This window comes from Danio rerio, chromosome 1 (genome assembly GCF_052040795.2).
Source record: "Danio rerio strain M-AB ecotype USA chromosome 1, GRCz13ab, whole genome shotgun sequence".
Lineage (NCBI taxonomy): Eukaryota > Metazoa > Chordata > Actinopteri > Cypriniformes > Danionidae > Danio > Danio rerio.
The window spans coordinates 27,816,892-27,835,666 of record NC_141021.1 but is presented as its reverse complement, the minus strand read 5'-3'; the positions used below and the strand labels follow the sequence as shown (position 1 = coordinate 27,835,666).

General features: G+C 37.0%; 1 protein-coding gene across 3 annotated transcripts; it reads left to right on the top strand.

Annotated features, from left to right (window-relative positions):
- Positions 1-9,089: 9,089 nt before the first annotated feature.
- On the top strand, positions 9,090-18,301 carry ppa2 (inorganic pyrophosphatase 2). 3 transcript variants are annotated; one of them, XM_087235357.1, is made up of 13 exons: positions 9,090-9,118; positions 9,230-9,313; positions 9,613-9,677; positions 9,825-9,863; positions 9,942-9,995; positions 14,565-14,684; positions 14,775-14,861; positions 15,243-15,369; positions 15,453-15,580; positions 15,664-15,752; positions 17,468-17,537; positions 17,624-17,663; positions 17,736-18,301. In XM_087235357.1, exons 2-13 carry the CDS (start codon positions 9,241-9,243, stop codon positions 17,756-17,758), a joined length of 915 nt encoding a protein of 304 aa, XP_087091483.1. In that variant the 5' UTR covers positions 9,090-9,118; positions 9,230-9,240; the 3' UTR covers positions 17,759-18,301.
- The last annotated feature ends 474 nt before the right edge of the window (positions 18,302-18,775 follow it).

Here is an 18,775-nt window from a genome sequence, read left to right as displayed (position 1 = left end):
ACCAAATTCAATGCAAAGTGTCAGAGGCAATGGTCTAAAACAGGCCAGTAGACACTAGACCAGTGGAGACGTGTTCTCTGGAGTAACCAATCATGCTTTTCTACCTGACAAAATGAGAATGGTTTTGCCTGACTGCATTGTGCCAAGTGAAATGTTTGTTGGATGGGGATTATGGAATAGAGTTGTTTTTAGGGGATGGGCAAGGAACTCTTAATGCTTCAGCATACCAAGAGATTTTGGACAATTTCATTTACCAGATGTTGTGGGAAGTGTTTGAGTTTAGCCCCTTCCGGTTCCAACATGACCACACACCATTGCCAAATCTGGTCAGCAGGGTAATGTTAAAAGGCTGTAGAGCATTAAGACACATGGATTGCATAATTGCAGTAGACCTACAAAAAAAAAAAAAAAGATCTGCAACAGCAAGAAAATGCAATAGTTATACTGCCACGGTTGTAGGTGTGTGCACATTTCTGAGGGTTCTGTTTGGTCAAATGGTTTTGTTTTGGTGTTCCACTTGTGCTTGGTACATTAGTGTTTTGTCACATGCTATTTGGCGTCCAGCTATCCTGATTAGCCTGCCAGCTGCAACTTGTTATATTGGCTATATCTGGAAAGCGTGCTTCTTGTCTCATGTCAGTTCATTGTTAGTTTTGATGTGCTCTCTGTCACATGAAGTTCAGGGCTGGCATGGAGAACCGTCTGACACCCAGAGCTACTTTGTTCCTGTCTGTTTCCCCGATCCTTGTTTGTGCGGGATACCTTATCTTTTGTTTGTTTAATTTCTGTTTTTGGACTTGTTCACATGCTACATTGACTGTGTCAATAAAGTATTTTTACTTGCAATATTGGATCCTTCAAGTACTCTTTTCATGTAACAGAACAAACTGACTATACACATGGATCCAGCAAGTATAGCTCAATTTACTGACCTTGTAAACCACACTAACACCAGGATAGACTGGCAGGAACTATTATTGGCTAATACCAATCAAGCTATTCAGACCTTGGTAGGTCAAATGTCTGCACTCACCACGCAAGTTCAGCAAATGACTGCTGGAGTGGTCTCACAGGAAGCTGCACCATCTCCAGACCCGACGCCAGCACCAGAAGCGATGAGCCGTCTACCTGAACCTCGCCTTCCTGACCTGTCTTGCTAATCCGGATAACTACAGCTTTGTCGATCCTTCTTGTCCAAGTGTTCCCTATATATGACCCTCCAACCATCTTTGTCTACCACTGAGTATTTCAAGGTTGCTTTGTGACTAAACTCCTTTGCAGAAAAGCCGCGTTGTGGAAGACCTCCGTGTGGGAACAAAAACTCCCCTGCTGCTCCTCCTTCGATTTGTTCTCTTGGGAATTAAAGAAGGTCTTTGATCGCGCAGCCTCTGGGAGAGAGGGCACGAGAGTTTTTGCTGAGCTCCGCCAAGAAATTCGAAGCGTGGCGGATTACTCCATAGAGTTACGGACCTTAGCTGCGGAATGCGGCTGGAATAAGGAGGCGCAATGGGACATGTTCCTTCATGGGTTGTTGGAGCGTCTCCAGGATGAGATTTATACTCTGGACCTGCCCAAGACTCTTGATGGTCTTATAGACCTGGCTATCTAAGTGGATGCCCGACTGCTGCATAGGGAGAAGCATGTCCAACTGAGTGCACCCTCTGAACTGGTCCTCGATTTTCCTGTTCCGGAGGCTGGGACCACTGATCCGGAACCCATGCGGTTGGGCAGGTCCCGTCTCTCAGTACAGGAGAGGCGTAGACGTAGGAGCGAGGAACTTTGCCTATATTGTGGAGGAACTGGACATCAAGTGGCCTCATGTCCAGTAAAATACCACACCCATCAGTAGGTAAAAGGTTACTCATGGGTGAGATGAATTTAAATAAACCGTCTGTTACCTTAACCCAACTGCCAGCTATTCTGTGTTGGGCTTCAGAAACTTAGAGCGTTAAAGCCCTTATTAATTCAGGAGCAAAGGGAAATTTCATTGACACTAGTTTTGCCTTTAATTTAAAGTTTCCTGTTATTTCCCTTTCCCAACCCATCGCAGTACATGCCCTCAGCAGGCTTTCTTTTCCTACTATCACTCACTCCACCAAGCCCATAAGACTTATCACTTCAGGCATCTTGTTTCATGAAATTAGATCTCCGCAAGGCTTATCATTTGGTTCGCATCAAAGAGGGACACGAATGGAAGACAGCTTTTGATACTCCCAGGGAACATTTTGAATATTGTGTACTTCCCTTTGGGCTTTCCAACGCCCCTGCAGTTTTCCAAGCACTCTTTAATGATGTGTTGCGAGATATGATAGTGCTTTAGAGGCTGCTAGAGAATGGGCTTCATGTCAAGGCAGAGAAATGCATTTTTCATGCACTGTCTGTTCTTTTTCTAGGATACATAGTGTCAGTCGAGGGAGTGCGCATGGATACAGAGAAGGTTTAAGCTGTGGTAAATTGGCCAACCGCAGAAACGCACAAGGCCCTTCAGAGATTTTTGGGCTTCGCCAGTTTTTACCAGCGTTTTACTTGCAACTTCAGCCAGCTTGCAGCTCCGCTGATGTCTTTAACCTCTTCCAGGACTGCCTTGAGGTGTCAGAGTGCAGCACAGGCTGCATTCACAAAATTAAAGGGCTGCTTTGTTTCAGCTCGCATTCTGGTGGCTTCTAAACCGTCCTGGCAGTTTGTGGTGGAGGTTGACACATCAGAGGTAGGAGTTGGAGCTATCCTGTCCCAGCGAGCATCCTCGGACAGCAAAATGAATCCTTGCACGTTTTTTCACACCGATTATCTCCCACAGAATGTAATTGCCTCATTGGTAGTAAAAAGTTGTTGGCTGTCAAGCTCGCATTGGAGGAGTGGCATCATTGATTGGACGGTTCGGGGGTTTGGACCGATTATAAGAACCTGGAATATATCAAGTCCGCCAAACAACTAAACTCTAGGCGGGCTCGGTGGGCACAATTTTTCGGACGTTCCAATTTATCCATCTATTATCGACCGGGTTCTAAAAACATCAAACCCGCTGCGTTATCCCATCTTTTTGATGTTTCTAAGTGCACTACGTCTCTCGAGCCCATTGTTCCTCAGAGGATTTTTATTTCTGCTGTGACATGGGAGATTGAGAGTAAGATTCGCTTCGCCTTGGAAGGGGTAACGACTAAACTCAAGGCAGGCTCGGTGGGCACTATTTTTCGGACGTTTCGATTTCACCATTTCTTATCAACTGGGTTCTAAAAACATCAAACACGATGCGTTATGCCGTCTTTTTGATGTTTCTAAGCGCACTATGTCTCTTGAGCCCATTGTTTCTCAGAAGATTTTTATTTCTGCTGTGACATGGGAGATTAAGAGTAAAGTTTGCCTCTCCTTGGAAGGGGTAAAGTTACTTGTCATCCGTGGGTGAGTTGTACTTTATTTTTGGTTTAACATTGATTCTGGTGGCCAGCTATGGCTCGGGACATACGTGAGTTTGTTTTGGCCTGTTCTGTTTGTGTAGTTTCTAAGAATTCCAATCGCCCTCCCTCCTGGGCTCCTTCAGCCTCCAGACATCCCAAGTCTCCCAGAAGTTGCAGGAGTATCCCACGAATGCATAGACTCCCGGATGCCCGCAAATGAATGACAATCTCGCGGAAATCGCGCGTCTCCCGCTCGGTCTATTTATACATCACACACCCCTCTCCACCGCATCCCTCCCAGCTCTTCTGGTACGTCGCACGCAACTCACCCCTACCAATCTTCAGGTATGTCGTGCGCAACTCACTCCCACCGCTCTTCAGGTACATCGCGCGCATTTCACCCCCATCGCTCTTTAGGAACGTCACGCACAACTCACCCTCACCGCTCTTTAGGTACTCTCGCACGCACACGCCCCTACCCAGATACTTCCCTCACTCACCACCCCTGCACTTTAGGCACCCACTTTCCCGCAACCTCCCGCAAATCAACTCTTGATCCCCCGGAAATTACTTTTCCCAACTTGGGAAGTCAGTGCCTTCAAGACCCTGGTCGCACATTTTGCTAGATTTTGTCACAGGTCTCTTGCCATCTGCTGGCACCACGGTCATTTTAACCGTTGTCGACTGGTTTTCGAAGGCTACTCATTTTATTCCTCTGCCCAAATTACCCTCAGCCAGAGAGACAGTGGATGCTGTCAATAATCATGTCTTTCGCATTCATGGCCTCCCGATGGATGTGGTTTCTGACAGGGGGCCACAATTTGTTTCTAAATGCAGGAGAGAATTCTGTCGTTTATTGGGGGCGACTGTAAGTCTTTCTTCTGGATTCCTTAGATTAACGGACAAACTGAAAGGGCCAACCAAAACCTCGAACGTATGTTGCGATGTTTGGTTTCTCAGAATCCCACCTCTTGGACTCAGCAGCTTCCATGAGTGGACTACACACAAAGTCATTACCAGTGTCCGCTACGGGCCTGTCTCCGTTTGAGTAGTTTAGGTATTCAGCCACCTGCTTTTCCCAGTCTGGAAACCAAAATCGCGGTCCCCTCCACCCACGCCTTTGTCCAGAGGTGCCAACACGCTTGGAACAAGGCCAGACAGACCCTCCTCAAAGTGGGTGTGCGCATCAAGGGTAAAGCTAATCGCCACCAGTCTAAGCCTCCCGTTTATGTCATCGGTCAGAAAGTGTAGCTTTTTAGAATATTCCCTTGCTTTCCATATGTAATAAACTCGCACCCAAATTTTATTGGCCAGTTCACTGTCACCAAGATAATTAGTCTGGTGGCAGCCAGCCTCAAACTTCCTCCAGCACACAGGAAAATACATCCTATGTTTCATGTTTCCAAATTAAAGCCAGTTTTTTATGCGGCCATTATTCCGCCTACTCTGGTGCTCCCAGAAGGTGCTCATAGGAGAGGAGGTGCTGTCACAGTTGTAGGTCTGTGCGTACTTCCGAGTGTCTGTTTGGTCACATGGTTTTGTTTTGTTTTGGTGTTCCACGTGTGTCTGTTACGTCAGTGTTTTGTCACATGCAATGTGGAATCCTGCTATCCTGATTAGCCAGCTGCGACTCATTATCTCGGCTATATCTGGACAGCACGTCTCTTGTCTCGTGTCAGTTCGTTGTTAATTTTGATGTGCTCTCTGTCTGTGTTCAGGGCTGGCGGAGAGAACCCTCTGACACCCAGAGCTACTCTGTTCCTGTCTGTTTCCCCAATCCCTGTTTGTGCAGGATATCGTATCTTTTTTTGTTTATTTTCTGTTTTTGGACTTGTTCACGTGCTATATTGACTGTCAATAAAGTATTTTTAAATGCAAAATTGGATCCTTCTAGTACACGTTTCATGTAACAGAGACAGGTTGGAAGGATCTACCTACTGTAAATTATGCTTTGCCCAAAGTATAGAAAGTGATGAAGTGAGAACTAAGAAAGTATTTGATGTTCTTATGTAAAATTATAAAAGACAAAGGAGAATTTAAGACCTGATGCATTAACAGGCAAACCTGTAAATAAGATGGGCAACTCTTTCAGTAGGCGGATTGAAGTTCCATCTTGAATCTTCTGGGGCAGCCAGCACAGAGCTGTTTGTGCTATTGCTGGTAGAAAAAAACAATTTGAGCTTACAGAAGAGTTAATCATTGGATATAATGCAATTGGGCTAGATCTTTTGCAACAGGGCAACCATCTTAAGCAATAGTGAAAATGCTAACAACAGCCTTCATAGTAGACAGCATGATAAAAGAGGGTCTCATGAGATTATCCCAACTCTAGTGAGGGAACCATGAATGGGAACAGACAAAAAAATAAGGTGGATAAATATACCACCATGTCATTATATATATACCGCCATCATTGTGTTGCTGAGCTTGCTGATTTTATTTTCAAAATTAGGTATCATCCAGGGAGAGCAACTATGATACAGCTGAATTGTCATGTATGCTATACCCTTTTCACATTTCCAGGTTTCTCTGTAGCGGAAGTCATCATAGTTAGGAAAAGAGCGCAGTGAATGGGAGAGTACATAAAAAATGTTTTTACAATCTTATTTGCTAAAATAATAAATAAAAAACTCTTCGATGGTTTTATTAAGGCTTTCAGAGAAAAAAAAAAAATATTGTGTGAGACTGATGAAGGCAGCCAGAGGAGAGAAAAACGTCAAATTTATTGTTCTCTCCCATAGACGCTGCATTAGAAACACCTCACACAATTGTTAATTTTTTTTTTTGTAATTTGAAGCAAAGATTATATAATACATACATAAATGCATATAAGTGTTTATAATATTTTAAACAAATCTAAATATTAAAAACTTAAAAGATTTAAGATGCGAATGACCATGAAATGCATCATAACAGGCTTGTGAAAAGGGTCCATTAGAGATAGAACTATACGCAACTATATGCAAAAGTGTACAGGAGATGTGAGATTCCATGTCATCAACTGTCAGGGATACTCAGTAACACCATCCAGTGGTTAGTACCATTCTAAACTGTATAGGAACCCAACAACGGCTAAGGCACAAATATATTAGGGGTCATAATAGCTGAAAATGGTGAGGGGTGTGGATGCAGACCTGGTGCAGTGCAATCTGAGCTGCATCCAATGCTTTTTAATGGGCTCACCTAACCCTACCCCTAACCCTACCCATCACAGTGATGTCACTCGCTTCATTGAGTGCATTGTGTCTGAGATTGCATAGCTGAGTGATGCAAATTCGGCTTGCATCATAAAGGCTGCATCCAGATACTACTGGAAAAATGTGGGAAAAATACATTTTATATTTATATTTATACTCCTTAGACCTGGTACAAAGTGAAACAAGAAGATGTGTAGGGTGATGACACAAGTAGCAGATCGGTTATCTAATAGTTTATGTTGAGCTGATGGTACTGAAAACCTACTTAAGGATGTCTTTATCAAGGAAAAAGTAAGGTAATGTGACTGCTGACCTTAGTCAATATTAGTTTCCACTACAATTAACTGTTGTAACAATGACTCACAAATGTTTTTATTGATAAAACAATGTCAAGGTGACATCTATTCAGGTGAGTATAAATAAAAAAGTGAGAGATAAATGGGCCCACCCTCTAATTATTTAATGTTGGATCTTAATTTTTATCATAATCCATTTAATCTTAAAATTCTTTTAGGATTTGGAAAGTTGTGTTGATTAAAATTTATTGCCTTTTTGTTTTATATTCTCTATATTAGGAAATGTTTGTAAGCTTAGTTCCCAATCTTTCCATGGCTTTTACTTTGACTTTGGGAAGATGAGAATATGGGGAAATATTACAAGATGGCATATGAGTTAGTAGGTGACGCAGTGGCGCAGTAGGTAGTGTCGCCTCACAGCAAGAAGGTCGGTGGGTCGCAGGTTCGAGCCTCGGCTGGGTCAGTTGGCGTTTCTGTGTGGAATTTGCATGTTCTCCCTGCGTTCGCGTGGGTTTCCTCCGGGTGCTCCGGTACATGCGAATTGGGTAGGCTATGTGGGACAGGTGATTTGGGTAGGCTAAATTGTCTGTAGTGTATGAGTGTGTGTGAATGTTTCCCAGGAAGGGCATCCGCTGCGTAAAAAAGTGCTGGATAAGTTGGCGGTTCATTTCACTGTGGCAACCCCAGATTAATAAAAGGACTAAGCCAACAAGAAAACGAATAAATGAATATTATGTGTTATGAGGGTTTCTAGAGAGATTGACTCTTCTGTGGAGCCCATTCTAATTTGAAAATAAATGCACCCTGTTCGCTACAATACATATATGAACTTGGTTGTAAAAAATGCATAGTTAAGTATTTTATAGGCCTACTACCCACTCCTGAATTTGGGATTAAATGATTGTTGCATTCAGGTGCTTTGTTTTCAGAAAAAATGAAATGAAGCATCTTTGGTTTACTTATTTGAAATAGAATGTAAAAAAAAAAAGACTAATAAAATAATAATATTGTTACTTAGATGTTTTTCTGATCGTATTGTTTTTATATATTGTGGGGTCTTCTGAAACATAAGGATTGACATTAGTTGTCAGCAAGTGTGGCGAGTGGGGTCTGGCTGCAGACTCAGTGCAGTGCAATCTGAGCTGCATCCAATTCTTTTTAATCCGCTGATCTAACCTCTCCTTTAACCCTACCCATCACAGTGACGTCACTCACTCCCTTGAGTGCATTGTGTCTGACATTGCATCGCTGAGTGATGCAATCTCAGCTTGCATCATAAAGGCTGCATCCAGATACTATTGAGTGTGGCTTTCTGTCGGCCATCTTGGATTCAGAGGAAATTAATTTGCAGTTACAGTGACTGACCACTGAATAATAATCAATGGAGTGGGGCAGTAGAGAGCACTCAACAGGCTGATTTGAAGTGCCGCCAAAGAAACATTGCATTAATGAGAAAATGGCTTTTAATTAGCGGTCCACTGCAGAAAAAAGCACATGGTAAATGCAAAGATAAAGCCATGTGCTGAAACAGAACAAACAAACATGGAAATAAAGTGATTCCTGACAGGAAATCCATGGTGCCATTTATTTGTTTAATTTTTATTTGGTGTCTTAATTCATTTTACACTAGTATTCTGTTTAATTTAATGTTTGGATATGTTATTTTTCTAACTTACTGCACCACTGGAGTTGGTTAAATGATGAAACAAGAAGGATAAACATAAGATGTGAAAGATTTCCCCTGCACACAGATGGATATATCTGAAAGTAAATGTACCTGACAACTGGTTCAGCTTTGGAATTTGAACATCTGCTTTTTTACTTATTGTATCACTATTTCATTGTTTCATTTGTTATTTTATAATTTATCATCTATTGCTTTATAGGTAGAGGTCCAAAAAAGTTTTGTTAAAAGTTCCCCTAATTATTGATACATTTCAGAATTGTTTGTGTAGAATATGTCACATGCACTTTTTGCACAGAAGACCACAACATTTGCAGTTGCTTCACTCTCATGTGTTTAACTATATGTAGGCCACGTGCATTTACAACTTAAGCAAATCATGTAGTGTTCTGTCCTCCAAGGAAAAAATCTTTCAAATGGTTTCCATTAGGGTCATTTTCCTTTGTTGTAAATTACGTTCATGTGACGATAGGTGGCAGTATGGAACAACTAAAAGATTTTGTGACGATGAATGTGTGAGACATTCACTAACAATCAGGAACCGATGTGAGTGGATGTAAATAATGTGTTCAGTTATTATTCGTACTGCGACGAAGTTTTCTGCTGCTTTTATCCCTACACAGTCCTCTCGAAAAAGCAAGTCTTTAATTTCTGCAGCTTCCGTTCATATGAGAAAAATGGTGCATTACTTAACAGAGCAGAGAGGACGTCCAAACTCGACTGACTACAGGATTTACTTAAGTAAGATTGCCCTTCACGTGCTTGACTGACATCTACAAACACGAACATACTTTTAGGTCCTCCACATTTTCTGATCTGAAATGGTTATTGCTAAAAAAAAACATGTTACCTCGCTTCTTAGGGCTAACGGCGGGAGATTCCTGGAAGTGAAAGAGCAAAGGAGTAGAATTATTGTTTTTATACGTTATTAAAGAAGTCTTATACAGAAATATCTAAAAACAAGTACTTTATTGATACATTCGGATCCATTTAAATGTATACATTGTTAAATTAGTAATATTACAATATTTGTTTTGCAGAAACTTCAGATGGGAAATACATATCCCCCTTCCATGACATCCCTCTGTATGTTGCTGATGAACAGGTTAGCATAATGTAAATATGTGCAGCCTACTTCATATCAGTTCCAGTAGTAAATAAATTAATAATTCATTTAGAAACTTTTTTTGTAATCTAGATAACTGGCAGTTTTTACTCTTATTTTTCAATGACATTGTATGTCTCATTTCAGGACTGTGTTGTTCCACCAAAGAAAATGAAAATGAATGGGGTACGTTATTGTAACCATTCACCATTCATCAGGACATTATTGTAAAGCATATGGCAATGTTATTTTTGTCTTTAACAGATAATTTTTAATATGGTCGTGGAAGTACCTCGTTGGTCAAATGCTAAGATGGAGGTAAGTAGATTTTTTTTATCATTGATTCTTGAGACATGGTAAAAATCACGCCCACCAATTATAAATACTCTTGGGTTTAAAATATTATCAATTGGTAATGTTATGAGGGATTGATTACAGAATCCATTTAACAAAACTATCCACTTCAACTTGATTGTCGTTATATTAGATAATTTGTCACACTTCTCACTACATCTAAAACATCTAAGAGAAGGGTCCAGTCATTCGCATGCAATTTAATGTTTAAAAATATGACATTATTATTTAAAAGTAGCTTGTTTGATCAAAAGCTACACTTGATAATTACTCTTATCAAAGCAAGGTTGATTTTCAATAACACATTATGCAAGTTAGATTTTAAATTTGTGTCACCATTTTATGTCTGTATCATCAGTTTTCATTGTAACAAATTAGCCCATATCAGCAGCACTTTTACAAAAGGACGTGTGTCATCACCACAGTGTGTGATGTAATTATTCCAAATTTTTTTATAATTTTCCTTCCCTGTACAGGGGTTTTTTTCTTCATACGTGGATTACTCCGTTAGCTGGATTTGGTTATTGATGATTTGACAGAATCCAGGATTGTTTCGTTTTTCAATACTCATCTGACAGTTGTTGTCATAGCAATCGGTCTGGTAGCTCAAACCTGCTAGGGAGCAGGCTTATTTTGTATAAACAGGATTAGATCGGGTCATTTTAAGCAAAGGTGATTCTAAAAGTATGTATTGAATTCTTTTATTTTCTTACAGTAGTAACCTATAGGTCAGGGGAGCCACCTTCCTGCAGCTTTCAGTTGCAACCCATATCAAACACACCTGCCTGTAATGGGCTCTATGCACGGCGGCGCGTGACGCATTTCCGGTAAAATTTAAGACCCCGAGCCTACTTCCGCCGATCGTACAGTACAGTGCTACAACAGGAGCGCTACTGATAAAAACGAGTAATGTTTTGGACGGTTGTCTTAATGTTTTATGCCATTATAGCCCACTTATATATGTTTATGTCAGCTACATAAATATGACATCTAAACGTTTAAAAGTGTCATTTCAAAGAAGTGAGAACAGTACTTGTAGATACCACTGCTGTGTTCAGCAATGCATAGCGTCAAAAATTGAACTCTTACCTTAGTTTCCACACGTTTCCAAAAGACAAAGTCGTGCAGAAGAGGTGGGTTGTTGATATTAAACGTGAGAATTTTACAGAAACAGAAAAAAACAAGAGTGTAGCTGACATTTTCAGTCTAGCAAACTGATCGAGGCTCGAGTGCCAACAGGATGCAGACATTTAAAGAAAGGAGCTTTTATGGCAAATAATAGTTTGTTTTCATTGCCTTTGAAGTAAAAAAACACTGAACATTAATATACATAAACATTTCTTAAGCTACTTTCTAAGTGCAATTTTTAATTCAGAATAAAGACCTTTATTTTATTCACTGTACATATAAAATATAATTCACTGTATGTAATTTGAAATAAAAATTGTCAAAAAAATGTAACATTTTGAAAAAAATATTTTATTCAGATGAACAGAAACAACGACATTGAATCAGTTGTTTTCTTGAATCAGGTGCTTCTTCTGTAACTTGTGGATAGAGAGGTATTTGGGCTGATACGTATTAAATAAATAAATAAACACCCATCTGTTTCATGGAACTTAACACATAATTGATCCATTCCAAACAATTGTTCATGTGACAACACACATTACACATTTCACAGTAATGGGCTGTCTGGAAAAGCAAAGCAACCAAATGTTTGCAAATCCCACTCTCAGCCACACAAGAGCAGGAGCTATTAACTAGCAGGCGATGGCATGGATCTTCTGACGGATGTCCGCTCCAGGATGAAGTAACACATAAAATTTTCTAGCTCTGAATCTCATGTTACCTAGAAAACAGAAACAAGAATATTAATAGGTTTTTAAAGAGAGTCATTAAAGGCAGTTCACTCAAAACTGAAAATTCTATTTCCTCATCCTTCACTTGTTCCAAACCTGTTTGACTTTCTTTCGGATGTTTAACACAAACAAAAATACTTTGAAGAAAGCTGCAACCACTGATATTCATAGTAGTTCTTTTTCAAACTATGGAAGTCAATGGTTACAGGTTTTCAGCTTTCTCCAAAATATCTTCTTTTGAAAGGCATCTACAGCAATATCATCAGGTTAAACTACACTGTTAATCATTAATTTAAATCATTTAAAAGTAGCTCCCTTTAGTCACACTTTAAAATAAGGTTTCATTAGTTAATGTATTTGCTCACTATTAAAATAACTATTTAATATTTAATAGTTAGCATTGTTAAACTAATTTACTAATGAATAAAAATCCAAAGTCATGCTTGTTAACATTAGCTATTACATTGTGAGTTAACAAGCACAATGAATAAGCATTTGTTCATTAATATAAATAATAATAAATATTGAAATAGACAAATTGTTGATGTGAAATTACCTAATGACACCTTATTGTTTTGGGTCACCCTCCCATTTAATTACAATGTTATCGACTAAATAGAAAGCATGCTATCTACAGGGTTACACTGCATCTGTCATCTCCACTGTTTCAGCAATAAATCTCAGCATTGACACAGTGCTATTTGTCTGTTGTGGATGGAACGGCATTGTATTATTTTATTCCTAATATATCTTGCTCATTAATCATGCTTACAAGCTAAGACAGCATCTGTGTTTCTGTAATTATCCGAACTGAACAGTGGTGGTCACTTTAGAACAGTAAAAGTATGACTGGGACAGAACTTCACATGTATGCTGTCCTACTCTCAGCTGGTGAGGAGACTCCGATTTCTTCATAGATCTATCGGTAGTAATGAGCTCTCACTGAGATCTTATTCCTGCCCTGTTTTTACCTGACACTATGAGACAGAATTACGTACACATATGATTATTTTTACGTGATAAAGCTGCCGATGGACGGATCGTAAGAGTATTAACGCTAAAGTTAGCCTTCAGGCTATAGCTGAACTTACCTTCATAATTGCACAGGTAGGAAGATGCATAAAACTTGAAACCTTTCTCAAGCTTTGCTCTGCGGTGTTGTAGAGCACATCCGGACAATCATTTGCACATCGTTGACCATAATTTACTCGCAAACAGCGAGTAAATATTGACGACTCTGCCATAATACTGTTCACCTCTGCTTAAAATCACCCAGACCGGAAGCTGGACCGCGGCCTTAGACAAAACGCGGAAGTAATGCGTGCATATAGCCCATTATCACGGGGTGTTCAGGTCCTAATTAATTGGTTCAGGTGTGTTTGATATAGGTAGCAACTGAAATCTACAGGAAGGTGGCTCTCCAGGAACAGGGTTGGCCATCCCTGCTATAGGTTATATAAACTTGGGTAAATAGTAAAATAGTTTTTAAAAAATGATATATAATTTTATCATTTATAAAAATTAATAATATTTTATATTAAATAATTAATTATATTTATATAAATATATAAATAAAACTTATGCAATCTGCCTTTTGAAATATAGGTACAAAAACAGGGTGCTTTTTTTAAAATGTATAAAGTAATAATAATTTATGCAGTCATGCACATGTTTTGACAGCTAATATGCCGGTGATTTGATGCTTTGCAAAAGTTGTAGAAGCCTTTACTAATATCAAAATGCTTGATACAAAATTAATTTAAATTTCCTTATGCCAATTAAGAAACATAAATACTTTAATACTGTAAAGAAAATCCGCTCTTAAATGTAAAACTAAACAAATTGCTAAATACTCTTTAAGTCATGAAAGTGTAAAGCCTGCAGCTCACAACAAAGGTAGAAAGTTACTGCGTATCATTTTTAACAAACTATTTAAAGCGAATTTGGTATAATTGAATATTAATCAAATGATGTCATTATGCTGCTGTGCCATCAGCCAAACATTGCATTGCAGATCGTGATTTCGAGGATCGATAGATCTGTCCTTCAAAACGCACGCAGCAATCTCATATCAGTTCATCCTGACATTTTTAATCTGATTCGCGAACTTGTTTGAAGAATCATATTAGCCAGAGATCAGTTATCAATATTAAAAGATCCAGGATCTGCTAAATCAACTTGGATCGTTTAAGCGAGCTACAAAGAATGGACCCCAGGTTGCATTAGCATAGCATCAACAGGAAAGAAAAACTCAATGAACAAAAACAAAAGTAAATCTTGAATATCTAGAATGAGGTTTTTGATCATTGTTTTTCATCATAGTGTCTGATTTTGGCTTGATTTTGCAGATGGGTGGATTTTAACAATGAATCTAATTCTTGAAATTAGATTAAATTAGATTAGTAGAACTATTTAGTTGGAACAATAATGTTATAAAATGTTATATATGTATAGTAATGTGATATATTAATATATATTTTATAGATATATAGCCTAATATCTAAGTTGTGTAAGTTCAGTATTAAGTGCAACATCTATCAATAAAATGTACAGTTTAAAAAAAACTGTTTTGATGAGCAAAACAAAAGTATGTTATATTGTGTTATTCAATTCAATAGTAAGTGATTTAGTGTCACATTTCTGAATGTTGACTAGTTTTTTTTCTCCACAGATAGCTACAAAGGAACCATTAAACCCAATCAGGCAAGATGTAAAGAAAGGCAAGCTACGATATGTAGCTAATGTTTTTCCACACAAAGGATACATTTGGAACTATGGTGCACTTCCACAGGTGATGTTCTGTTTTTGCAAAAATAAATAAAAATCTGCTGTTGTGAATATAATTTTTTATGTTCTTCATATGTTTTGCCAATATGTGAAGACATGGGAAGATCCCAAGCACACTGACAAGGAAACCATGTGCTGTGGAGACAATGACCCAATAGATGTGTGCGAGATTGGCTCCAAGGTTGGTAAAATTGCATGGTTTAATGTGTAATGCAGTTTGTGTTTTACAAAATAAAAGTTATTATATTTTTACGTTTTAAAGTTGTAAAAATATGTTAAATATATAAAATAAGCTTACATATTTTATATATATATATATGTGTGTGTGTGTGTGTGTGTGTGTGTGTGTGTGTGTGTGTGTGTGTGTGTGTGTATATATATATATATATATATATATACATATATATATATATATATATATATATATATATATATATATATATATATATATATATATATATATATATATATATATATATATATATATAATTTTCCCCCCAAACACAGGTAACTTTTTGTTTTAAATCTCTTTAATTTTGACACCTGTTAATCTCTGTCTCAGGTGTGTGTTACGGGGCAGGTGATTCAGGTTAAAGTTCTTGGAATTCTGGGTTTGATAGATGAAGGAGAGACTGACTGGAAAGTAATAGCCATCAATGTAGAGGACCCTGATTCATCAAGCCTTAACAGTGGGTCATTTTTAACGGGTTATATATACTCTAGGTATTGTCTTCATTTATGACTGTAGTCTCAAATGGTGCGTCATTAACAGGTATTGAGGATGTGAGAAAGATTAAGCCTGGACATCTTGAGGCTACAGTGGATTGGTTTAAAAAATATAAAGTACCTGATGGAAAACCTGAAAACCAGTTTGCATTCAATGGACAGTTTAAGGATAAGGTTAGTAGATTGACTATGAAAGTGATGTGTAAATCAGTTTAATGATCAGTCATCTAATGTTCTTGTTGTTATTATCATATTAGGACTTTGCCATAGAAGTCATAAAATCAACACATAGCTACTGGAAAGCGTTGGTGATGCGAAAAAAGATGAAAGATGATGAAATAGTTTGGTAAGTGAGAGATTTTTGATGTCAGATTTATTTAATAACATTAAAATGCAGAGGTCAACCAATATACGTTTTTTGGGGGGGCCGATTTCACTTGATTTGCCTTGCTTGATGGGGCTATATAGCTGCTCTTCAGTAGATTGTCCTTTAACTGACATTTGTGTAGTAACAACTGAACTGAACAGTTTAAATTGAACTAAAACTACATCAACATTCTACAACAATTATGTCCCTGCTGTGATCTGAAAAAAGTTTATGGTATTTTGACTTTACTCAATGCTAAAAGAGTAAAGTTAGAAATCAGGGCAACCAATGACTGATGCATGATACCAGTCTTTTGGGGGCTAATATATTTGGCCGATGTTTACTTTTATCAAATTTAACTATTTAATTACTACTAAAATGTCAAAGTTCAAAATACCTATTTCACTAACAAATAGACTTGAAATTAAGAAATAGTATATTGGATATTAGGATATTGGAAAAAACTGATATTGATCAATTTTATTTTTCTACTAAGACATATATTACAATATTGAATACAATTTCACCAGATGATATTAATAGGTGTATTTGTAAAGAATTCATAATTTTAGGTGCATTGAGATGATTTTGTAAGGGAGTGTATCTACAAAAAAAAAAAAAAAAATCAGAAATTGAACAATTATAATTGCATGTCGACCAATATTCAGATACACAAATTTAATATTACAATTAGGGCTGAACGATATTAGACAAATCTGACATTGCAATATTTTGTTTTACCGCAAAATTTATTGTGATATAAATATAAATTAACCAGATGATTTGAATAGCTCTGTTTTGAAAGATTTCAAGACAGGGATGATCTAGTCTTTTTCTGTGCAGTTCATCTGCATACATTATAATAAATCAAAAGCAAAAATAACTTTTCAAATAAACAGCGCTTTATAGATTTCAGGGCAGTCTAACGGTTTTCAAGTACAGAAATTGAACAGTCAAATGTAAAATAGCATGATCATAATTGCATAAATTATTTTTTTAAATAATAATGTTGTTATCTTTTACTCTAAAATAAATCATATAATCCAGATAAATATCCTAATAAATTCCAAGCAAATATAAATGTGTCCGATCAAAAATAAGTGTAATAAACAGATTTATGTTGTTCTGGGAAGTCTAATGGTATTCAAGTACAGAAATTTAACAATTATAATTGCATAAATAATAAAAAAATGTTTATCTTTTAATCTTTATTAAATCCTATATAATCCTGCAATGTGACTATTGCGGATACATACATTTGTGTTATTGATGCGCAAATGATATATTGTTCAGCCCTATTTCCAATGTAATACAACATTTGTATAGTCTTCATCGTGTATATACATAAATACAACCAATCTTTCTAAATGAGAAATGTAATTCCTTATGCCTGAATACTTTAACCTGACTTAAATGATGATAACACTTTAAATGATAAATGTTTTGTTAACTTAATTATGTGCACAATGCGATAACTATATATTATCCAGCCCTACTTGAAATGATAGCATATGTTGGGTTTTTAGTTTGTTAGTTAAATAGGGATTTTACAAATTAATTGATAGTTGATTTTGAAGTTCTCTGGCAATAGAATTGAAAATGTCGGCTCGATCATGGTTGACTTCTAATGGACTTTGTTAAATTGACATTTTGATGTGCTTATAATGACAGTATTTATGTTGTCCTTTTTTTAGTCAAAACTCGTCCTTGTGCGATAGTCCCTTCAAATGTAGTGATGAAGAAGCCAGTGCTGTGGTTGAAACTGTGAGTTTTTTTTTCTCCTTTAATACTGACTCTTTACCTTTTCCCATTTTTGGAAACAAAAGACAAATACTTTTTTGCTGTTGTAGACCGCAGAATATGGGGAACCCCTTCCTGTATCTCCTGAAGGTAAATATTGCACTTTGTTATCATTATTTTCACATTTACAAACTACTTAGCTTTATTGTTTCTGTTTTGCAGTGGACAAGTGGCACTTCCTCTAAAAATGACAAACTTTTCATATTTGTGAAGTGATTACGATCATAAGAAGATAGAAAAGAGCAAAAGCTGCCATTACATGGGTATTGTGTAATGTACTCGATGTATTTTTGTTTTATTAATGTTTTATTTTTAAAACATTGCTTAATTTATTAGTACAAGGAGCAAGCACTTGTAAATAATTGATCACTTATGAAGTGTATTTTCTTACCAATCATTTGTGTATTTTTGCAGATTGTTTCTGTACATGGTTATTGTTATTTACATATTTACAAAATACATTTCTTTCAGTGCCAAAATCATGTTACATTTCATACTTTGAAGTTTGAATTATTAACAGTCTTTGCAACTTGAGTTTCTAAGTAAGACTGTAATAAATGTTTATTATTAAGGACACATTTAGTATTTGTTTTCAGAAGTGTTCACGGTAGCTGGTTGCAACAAACAAACTAATCAGACCAACTGTTGCAGGTTAGGGTTGTGTTTAGTTTTAAAGGCCATGTTTGGTGATCATATTCTTTAAAAATAAACTTTTTTTTTGTTTTGCATTCCAGTGTTCCAGCAATTTATTTCTTTATTACGTACATTTAATTGTCTTCCAGTTGTTACCAGATAACCTATAACTTTTACTCACAAATGGTCCATAGCAAAGCCATTACCATGCCATGAACATTTTGGTGATTTGTTTTGTACATGGGGAGTTTTTAAATAAAAAAGTTAAACAATTAAATTGTTTTTAAAGAAATAAAAGATTACAAACTGGATTTTTTTTTTGTATTGAAAAAAAACATTACTTGTTATGTTTGGTTCTGAATCATAAATGAAATGGTTTATTCAGTGTTTTCAATTTAAAGTGATGAAATGTATCAAAAGGTCAAGTAGTTTTCATCAGAGAATGTTTTTTTTTTGAAGCTTTACATTTCTATTTTGAAAAGGTTGTGAAATATTAAACATTTTGATGCTTCATTACATTTTACCTCGCACTCTTTATTAGTGTAAACTAAATTGTTTTAGTAAATTGT